Source organism: Gallus gallus, chromosome 21 (genome assembly GCF_016699485.2).
Source record: "Gallus gallus isolate bGalGal1 chromosome 21, bGalGal1.mat.broiler.GRCg7b, whole genome shotgun sequence".
Taxonomy (NCBI): Eukaryota; Metazoa; Chordata; class Aves; order Galliformes; family Phasianidae; genus Gallus; species Gallus gallus.
In genome coordinates, this window is record NC_052552.1 from 5009202 (window position 1) to 5018705 (window position 9504).

The 9504-nt window shown below is 53.6% G+C and overlaps 1 protein-coding gene and 1 long non-coding RNA gene across 3 annotated transcripts in view; one reads left to right on the forward strand and one right to left on the reverse strand.

The window, feature by feature from the left end:
• The window catches only part of KAZN (kazrin, periplakin interacting protein), a 52628-nt gene extending 50614 nt beyond the window's left edge, over window positions 1-2014 (reverse strand). For both annotated transcript variants that reach the window (XM_046903289.1, XM_015297197.4), the window contains exon 1: window positions 1857-2014. In XM_046903289.1, coding sequence (XP_046759245.1) covers window positions 1857-2010 — 154 coding nt within the window. In that variant the 5' untranslated portion in view covers window positions 2011-2014. The remainder of the gene's footprint in view (window positions 1-1856) is intronic.
• LOC107054937 lies at window positions 1631-8466 on the forward strand. Its single transcript, XR_003071531.3, has 2 exons — window positions 1631-1757; window positions 3620-8466. It is a non-coding gene; the product is annotated as an uncharacterized LOC107054937 (long non-coding RNA).
• The last annotated feature ends 1038 nt before the right edge of the window (window positions 8467-9504 follow it).

Consider the following 9504-nt stretch of genomic DNA (forward strand, 5'->3'; position numbering starts at 1 on the left):
CCACAGGACCTCTGCTGACCCTCCTACTCCTAAGAGCCGTTCAGGGAGGCGTGTTTCACAGAGCCATGGGATCACTAAGGTTGGAAAGGAGCAAGAAAGTCACCGAGTCCAACCATCAGCCCGTCGCCATCGTGCCCACTAGCCATGCCATAGGAAACCATAGAATCATTAAGACCTCCAAGATCACCACGTCCAACCATCAACCCATCCCCATCGCGCCCACTGACCACGCCGTAGAAAACCATCGAATCATTAAGGTTGGAAAAGACCTCCAAGACCACCACGTCCAACCATCAACCCATACGCACGTCCCCAGCGCAGAACCAACCCAACCCCACAGCACCGGCTCCACTCTCAGCCCTCCACACGGCCCCGATGGGGAACGGATCCCGCTGATGTTTAACAGGTGGGATCCATCCCTCCTACAGCAAAACCCCAACAGGTCGGCTGGAACAAATCCACCAATTAATCCCTCGCAATCCACCTGCATTAACACCATGCACAGCGGGGCACGGCGGTGCGAGCGCAGCGGCGATGCTGCCTTGCAACAGCCCCAAGCGACCCCAAAAACCACTCAGCAACACACAGCCCCATTCCAGGAACAACAGCAGCAAATAAGTAACAGGGAGACAGCACTCAGAGCCATGGGTGGCACAGAGGTGTAAGGGGGAGGGTTTGCACCGTGCATGCCCCAACACCGTGGCTGCTCGGGGTGAATTATGGCACAAGCCTGTGATGATATGGGGGAATATCCAAATCTATTTGCATTCAGATCCTTTAAGCTAACAGTGAGCACCTTGCTGAGCAGAAAGCACTGAATTTCAGCCAGAGCAATGCAGAAGCAATCCCCCCCCCCCCCCCCCCCTTCCCATCACCACCACCCCTCTCTGGTTGCAAAGCTCAGCACAAAACCCACAGCACCAACTCACTGCACCCCACTGCCAGCCTGGCCTGTGCTGCATGCCCATAACTCTGGGGGGGGGGGAGGCTTGTAGGATGGCATAGGGGGGTGTGCAGTGTAGCCTGGGGGCTCTGTAGAATGGCATGGGGTGCTGCATAGGGTGGCATGCAGGGGGCTGTATAGGGTGGCATATGGGCTACATAGGGTGGCATGTGGGGGGTGTGTAGGGCGGGACATAGGGACCGTGTGGAGTAGTATGGGGGGGGGGGGGCTGCATAGGATTGGTGTGCAGACAGCTGTGCAGGGTGGTATGGGGGCTGTATGGGGTGGCTGTATAGGGTGGCCTGGGGGGGGAGTCATGCAGAGTGGCATGCAGGAGGCACATAGAGCAACGAAGAGGATGGTATGGGGGGGAGGTTTGTGCAGGGTGGTACGGAGGGGCTGCACAGGATCAGGATGGCATGCGGGAGCTGCATGTGGGCATGGGGGGGAGGGGGGGACTGCGCAGAGTGGCACAGAGGGGCTGGATGGGGTGGTAGAGAGGCTGCATAGGAGGGCACGGAGGGGGGGGGGGGGGGGGTTGGTGCATACGGGGTGGCACGGGGGGGCCGCACGGGGTGGCACACGGGGGGCAGGCAGGGCGGCACGGGGGCGGACCGCACACACCGACCGCGAATGGGGGGGGGGTCCCAGCTGAGCCCGCAGCTCCCCCCCGCCCCGCAGCCCCCCGCCCACTGCCCCGCAGCGAACGCCGCCGCCGCTCCGCCGCTCCGGAGAGGAGAAGATGGCTGCGCCGACTTCCCAAATTACGAAACCGGTTGGGGAAGGGAAAGGAAAGCGAGCAGGAAGCGAGCAGGTAAAGCGTACGGCGCGGAGATCCGGGAGCCGGCTCGGGGGGACGCGAAAGAAAAGAGAGAAAAAAAGCAAAGAAACAAAAAGGAAAAGCGTTGCCCACCTTGCGGGCCGTGCTCCATGGGCGGCTCGCTGCCCAGCTCGGCCAGGCGGCGCCCGGTGGCCGCCAGCTCCGCGCGCAGCGCCGTCACCTCCTGGCCCGCCGCCTGCAGCGCGCCGTCGATGCGCAGCGCCAGCTGCCTGTTGTCGTCCATCATGTGCAGGATTTTGGCCTGGGGGGGGGGGGGAGGGGGGGGCGAGGGGAGGGGGGAGGGAGGAAGAGGAGGAGAGAGGTGAGTGGGGGGGGTGGGAGGGGAGAGGGGCGGGGAGGGGGCGGGGAGAGAGGGGGTGGGAGGGGGTGTGGGGATGGAGGAGTTGGGCGCTGGGAGGGGGTGGGGGGGTGGAAAGGGGGTCCTGGGGGGGGTTAAGAGGGAATGGGGGTGTGTGAAAAGAGAGGAGGGGGTGAAAAAGGGAATGGGGCTTTGCAAGAGGGGAATGGAAAAGGGGATGGGGCTTTGCAAAGGGGGGGGGTGCGTAAGGAATGAGGCTTTGCAAAGGGGGGGTGCATAAGGAATGAATGGGGCTTTGCAAAGGGGGGGTGCATAAGGAATGAGGCTTTGCAAAGGGGAGTGCATAAGGAATGAGGCTTTGCAAAAGGGGGGGGTGCGTAAGGAATCAGGCTTTGCAAAGGGGGGGTGCATAAGGAATGAGGCTTTGCAAAGGGGGGGGTGAATAAGGAATGAGGCTTTGCAAAGGGGGGGTGCATAAGGAATGAGGCTTTGCAAAGGGGGGTGCATAAGGAATCAGGCTTTGCAAAGGGGGGGTGTGGAAGGGAATGGGGGTTTGCAAAGAGGGGGTGTGGAAGGGAATGGGGGTTTGCAAAGAGGGGGTGCAAATGGAAATGGGGGTTTGCATAGGGTGGTGCAGAAGGGAATGGGACTTTGCAGAGAGGGGGTGCATAAGGAATGGGGCTTTGTAAAGGGAGGTGCGAACGGGAATGAGGCTTTGCAAAGGGAGGGTGCGGGTGGAAATGGGGCTTTGCAAGGGGTGATGCAAAAGGAATGGGACTTTGCAAAGGGGGGGTTGTAGGGAAGTGGGATTCTGCAAGAGGGGCTCTGCAAGGGGGGGTGTAATAGGGAATAGGGCTGTGTGGGATGCAAAAGGGAACGGGGTTGTGCAAAGGGGGGTCAGTGCAACGGGGGACTCTGCAAGGAGGGTGTTAAAGGGAACAAAGCTGGATGAGGGGGGGGCAGTATAAGGGGGAGGCAAAAGGGAATGGGGCTGTAAATGGGAATCTGCAAAGGGGTGCGGAAGGGAATGGGGCTGGGCAAGGCGGGGGCTGTGGGGTGAATAGGGCTGCAGGGGGAGTTCTGTTACAGGGGGGTGCAAAAGGCAACGAGGATGTGTGGGAATGCACAAGGGAAGGGGGCTGTGCAATGGGGGGGGGTGCAGAAGGGAATGGGGTTGTGCAAGGGGGGTGCACAGTAATGCAGAAGTGACCAGGATTGTGCAAAGTGGGGGGAGAGTGGGTGCAAAAAGGAACGGAATTGGGCAAAGGGGCTGCAAGGGGGAATGGGGTTGTGCAGGTGGGGGGGTGAAGGATAGAAGGGGGCTGTGCAAGGGGTGGGGGGGGGGGGGGTGGAATATCCCCTACCTGCAGCCTCCCTCCCCCTCCCCCCCCACCATGGGACAGGAGTGTGAAGAGGGGCTTTTGTGTTTTGTTTTTGGTTGGGGGGGGTGGGGGGAGTGTAAAGGGATGCAGTGCTGCAGCAGCTGCTGCATTTCTGCCGTGCCCATAACCCCCCCCCACCCCGGGTGTCCCTGCAGGTGCAGGGAGCACTGCAGTGCGGCCAGGGCGACCTGCAGCTCTAATTAGCGCTTCTGTTAATTGGGCTGCAGCGGGCAGAGAGAAAAGCCTGCACGCTCCCCCGTGCCCACCCGTGCTGGGGAACAGCTGGGCCCTAAAGCTGACGTGGATCCCCGAGCAGATGGGGTTCCTCCTGTGCAGAACGGGGGATCCCCAGCTCACGGCTCCTGCTCAGAAGGCTCCAATCCTCAAAATCGGGATGAAGCGAAGCACTGAGAAACGGATTCATTCCCTTTCTCCTATCCGTATTAAATGAAAGACTAATTAAATAGCCCAAATTAGAAACCATTTCCTCAAATTGCTTTGCTTTTCCAGCAAATGTGGCCCCAGGGAACGGCGGTCCCGGGTGGCGTGGAGGGGTTGGGAGCGGTGCCTGCAGCCCCATGGAAAATGGGAGCATCTTTCTGCAAGAGTACCCTTGAAAAGCTGAACAAACCCATCGGTTTTGGCCAGCCTCCTGCAAGAGCATCACATTGCAGCGGGCTGCTTCTCAAGAGCATGTGGATAGCATGAATGGGGATGGAGGAAGGCTTGAGGATGCTGCCCGTCCTGCTTTGCTCTCATCGCAGCAAGCTGGAGTCATGAAATGGTTGGTGCTGGGGGGGACCCTGAAGGCCATCAGGTCCAACCCCTGTGCTGAGGAGGGACACCCACAGCTCCATCAGTGCTCAGAGCCCCATTCCCTGACCTCGGGTGTCTGCACCACCTCTCTGTGCAGTCTGTGCAGTGCCTCACCAAGTTATTGAGTAAAGGGAATGTGAGCAGTGTGGGAGGTGGAAAAGGGTTGGGTAGCACATGTGTGCCTTTCAGGCCTTCCAAACCCTTCAGATTACCACCGTGTGAGTTTAATGGATAAGAGTACGCAAAGGAAGCGGTCCAACTAAACGGGGGAAGCCTTTTGTGTTGGGAACGGCCGTAATCCAATACGGCCCTTTGGCATGATTCAATTAAATCCTTTCTCCTCCAATTAAACGATCAGCCGGAATTTAATAACAAGGAATTTCTACGTGTCGTCCTCTGGAATGATGACCTCTGAGATTGTATGGGCTTATGTAAATTCTGCTGATGGCTCTTCCTCTGCTTGCCTGTCACTTCCACCAGGCACTGAATGGCCTTTACTTTACTTTCTCATCTGCTCAATGCATCTCCGTTTGCAGTAAGGATTCCTGAGTTATTACTACAGTTGTTCCCAATTGGAGAGGACCACCAAGATCATCTAGACCAGCTGTCACCACCACCGTGGCCACTAAACCACGTCACCATTCCCCTGTGATAGTGCAGTGTAAGACATCCTCGTCCTGGTGGGCTGCTTGGGGACCCCAAAACCAGAGCCAATCCACGCTGTAAAGTGTCTTGGGTGGGGGAATTGCATCACTGCAGCTTAAGGCAATGAAACCAAGCTGGGATCCAAACCCCCACGCTGACACATCCCAGTTACCCCAGTGTGAACCTGGAGGAATCCCCATTGGGAAGGGGGAGCTGTGAAAGCTGTGATCCCAGGGGTCTGCCTCCAGTAAGGCTGTGTTACGATAATAGGAAGCAGATTTCCAGGCCCCTGGCAAACAAGTGGCTTCCATAGCATATTTCACAGCTGAGCGCATCGATGGCACCAGCCTTTCTGCAGCTCTGTTAAACCCAACACCTCTTTAATGAATTGCAGCAATCTGAAGTATCCGCATCCTGCCTGTGCTTCAGCCTTTATGGGAGGACGTTGGGTCCTCTCCCCATCAAGGAACCTCCTCTGTCACATAGTACCTATGGATCATAAAGTCCAAGCCCACCCCATCGTGCCCACTAACCACGTCCCCCAGTGCCACATCTCCACGTTCCTTTAACGCCTCTCCAACATTGGGTAGAGCTTCTTGTCTTCCAGAAGCACCTTTCCATCGTGGAAGAGAGAAATGGGGAGCAAAGAGAGTGCACATCAAGCAAAGTCAGTGTGAAATGTCATTTTCTCTTCCTTCCCAGCCACAGATGTGAGGGGAGAAGCGTGGTTGGCTTTTGTGTAAGCATGGGGTGATTTGGGAGATGGAGCCCTCCAGCACGGAACCAGCTCTTGGGAAAGCAGGGTGGGAAGTCCACCGATGTGTCTGCTCTGCAGACCCAGTTTGCATCTCCTCAGACACTGTTATAAGGATCGGATAAAAGCTTAAATGAATAGGGAGATTCTGAAGCCCTTCGATAGCAGGAAATAATTGCCAGGAAAAAAAAAAATCCTGTGATCAATCAGCAGACAAATATACACTTAAATTAGGTGTTAGTGGGACAGATGCAAGAAAGGTGATTATGGGTTGCCTCTGTGTTTCCTTTGGCAACGAGGATGACACACGGGGTGGGTCAATGCACCCTATCATTAATACAGCATCAGCATTCCTCTGACAGCTTCTTTGTCCTGTGGAGTCAATTCCTATCAGGATCTGGCATTAGCAGGGGGAAATTCAGCTGCCTTTGAGTCTCCATGACCCCCCCTTGATGCTTGCAGATGGCAGGTAGCAGGCTAGCCCTGCATGGTGTGTTGGGAAGGAGGCAGGAGCAAAGCCCTGCACCAATATGTAATGTTTCAGCACTGAGCAATGCATAGAGGTACGTACATCACTTGATCTATAGGCTCACTGCAAGGATTAAGCATGCAATCATCAGTTTAATGTGTTTGAGGTTGCACTCGTGTCCGTCCTCTTAACTCAGATGGGCTGCAGTCATAGAACAGCAGAATCGGTAAGGTTGGAAAAGAGCATGGAGATCACCAATTCCAACTGTCACCTCTCACCACCAGTCACCTCCCCTGTGAAAATAACAGGTTGTTGGGATGGACAGAGGGATTCTGTAGCTGTATACCTGATAACCAGCAGGTCCCTCAGTTCTGGGTTAGGTAGGAAATAGTAAACTGAGGCACCATGGGCTGGAGCTGAGGCAGGAATCCCTGCTCACCACTCGAGCTCAATAAGGAACAACTCTTCCATCTCTTGGGTAGGAAACTGCAGTGAGATTCATACCCACATGCAGCTCTGTGCTCACCCTCACGTGATGGGCAGTTTTTGTAGTGCTCTGATATTAACGAGCCAGAGGTTAAAGACCAGGGAATGCAAAGCCATAAGCGTGGGGGCACAGCTCCCAGTGCTGTCTCGGCTCCAACTGGCTCAGCAGATTCTCTGCTTTAGTGCAGTGCTAGAAAAATAAACCCAAACCACCATGTTTGGGTATTGCATCATCACACGTTTGGGCTAATTTTACTGAAATCCACTGGTGGTTGATGTACCCCCAGCATTAACAGCCAGCCGTGGGAGCACGGGGTGCATGCTTCTTTTAATAAAGTTGGTTTAACTTCTGGCACAGATTACATTAAAAAAGGGAAAAATAATCCACAACTGCAAGCGTGATAAAGTATCTTAGTATAAAATCAATACCGAGGCGATTAGCAGCCTTTGAAGAATTCCAGCCCTAAGACAGCCTGTGGCAGGCTGTCTCCAAGAGGGCTGAAAGGTGCCCGGAGTTGGGAAGTTTGGATGCTGGAGTAAAGGACTGATGCTGATGGTAGAAGGGCTTTGAGGAGGTGATGCCCATGAAACCCTTTGTTGTAGTGCAACCCTCTCCCATTGAGAAGCCCATTATCGTTAAGGTCGGAAAGAAGCATGGAATTCATCGAGCCCAACCGTCAGCCCATCCCCACTGTGCCCACTCTTAGAATCACAGAATCCTTAAGGTTGGAAGAGCCCTCCAAGATCATCACATCCAACCGCTGACCCATTCCCACTACGCCCATGGGTCCATGTGATGGAATCGCAGAATCATTAAGGCTGGAAAGGACCACTACGCTCATCCAATCCAACGGTCAACCCATCAAAGATGAAGCTGTGTTGGGCATCGAGCCCAGCAGGGTCTTCAAGCCCAAGAGGTGAAGTGTGACCTAAAGAAATACAGATATTGGGCCAGATGTGAGGCACGAGGGGCTCTGCCCCATCCCTCATACCCACTGCCAGGATGAGTACTGGGGATGGCCAATTTTCACCAGTTTTCTCACTTTCTGGTGGTGCTCCATTAAAACTGGAAGTTCGTCATCCGCAGCGGTCCAGCTCGCCTCGAGATTAAGATCTGCCTCATTTGCAGTTACATAATTAGCAATTAGCCTAATTTCACTGACATTAAATTACTTTTTTTTTTTTTTTAACTAAATATTATCTTTTCCAAGAAAAAAAAAATAATAAAATGGCATGGGTCTGCTTCGGAGTATTTTATAGAAAGCAACAGCATCATTATCCCGTTCTCAGATATAACGTCTAGATACCTTTAATGAAAATATTCATTATTGCTAATTTGCATCTCTTTCAGCTCTAGGAGGAAAATCGAATGAAGATGTCAAAACAGTGCTACCTCTGCCTGGGGAAAAAGGAGATGTGGTGACCCCAAACCCACAACGCTCTGTGTGATGGGGAAGCTCTGCATCGTCACTGCAATTAGGGGTAGCGTTGGGTGGGAGATGGGCAAGGAAAATCAGAGGGGAAAAACTCTGCAGCTGTAAGGAGTGGGGAGGAAGAAGGCAGTGCAGAGCAGAAGTAGACCCTAATTAAGCCTTCCTTAAGCTTGCTTGAGAGCTAATCCTCAAATGTCGAGGTGTGCTGGGATACAGGTTTACACTGGGATGGCAATGGCTTGCTTGGGTTCCATCAGTACAAGAAAACATAGATTACACCTCCACAATACACACTTCACTGAGCTTGGAGAGAGAAGCTAACATCATTTTTTAAAAAGAAAATGGGGATGAATACTTAGAAATAATAAAAGCTCGGTGAATATTCATCTGAACTCTTAAGCAAATGTGCCCTTGTCCCATTTGCATCTCTCTTGTGTTCCCTTCCTGCGTGGCGGAGTTTTATTAGCACAAACATGCACAGAAAGTGAATTTGAAGCTTGAATACCCGAGGGAAATGAATTTTAAATTCACTTGCTGTGTGCAGTCACCCAAGAAACTTGATCATGATTGTTTATTATACTTAAATATTTATACTGTGGGATCACATGGGAGATAACGGGGCCGTGCTGGGTGCTGCATCAACACTGCTAGGTGATGTGTGGTGGGTCCAGCCGTGCACCGTCACCTCCGTGAGTGGCAGCTGTGAATTTTGGGGTCAGGAACAAACGTTGGGGTGGAGGCATCAGTGCATTGCTGCAAGTTCCCAAGGGGGGTTGAGAAAGTTGTGACCTGGCAGGAAAAGGGAGGACGTGGCACCGAGGGATGTGGTCAGTGGGTATGGCGGGGATGGGTTGGGGTTGGACTGGATGGCCTTAAAGGTCTTTTCCAACTGTAGTGATTCTGTGATTCTATGACGTCCTGTGGGGTGTTCATCAAAGAGGTCGGAGCTGGAGCTGGGATCAGTTGGGAACGTCCTCTCCAAAGCTTTTTTTGCTGTCCTAAATCCCATGCTGCAGCTCCAAGCTCTCAGCCAGGAGCTCAGATTCCCATGCTCGCAGGCTGTGTGGGGTGTACAATGCATTCCTCTATTTTCCATTCCCCAATTTGCATCCATGAACGCTTCGGAAAGCGACACCCACAGCAGCACTGCCTTCTCCAGCAGATTCCTGGCAAAGGAGCAGAGATCCAAAGGCACCAAAGCTGCACTTTGAATTATTACTGGCCAAAACAAGCAGCACTTTCTGCAATGCAGGACGCTCTTTTGACTCTGTCGCATAGCACCCTACAATCAGTCTCCCAAAATCTTGGTAGCAAAGCTGCCTCTGCTTGACTTTGCAGATGGTTCTCTTGCAAAACACCAAATAAATGTTATTTTGGGGGGGTTTCCATCCCATGCAACGACGCACTGCTGCCATAACAACTGCCACGTCCTGACAC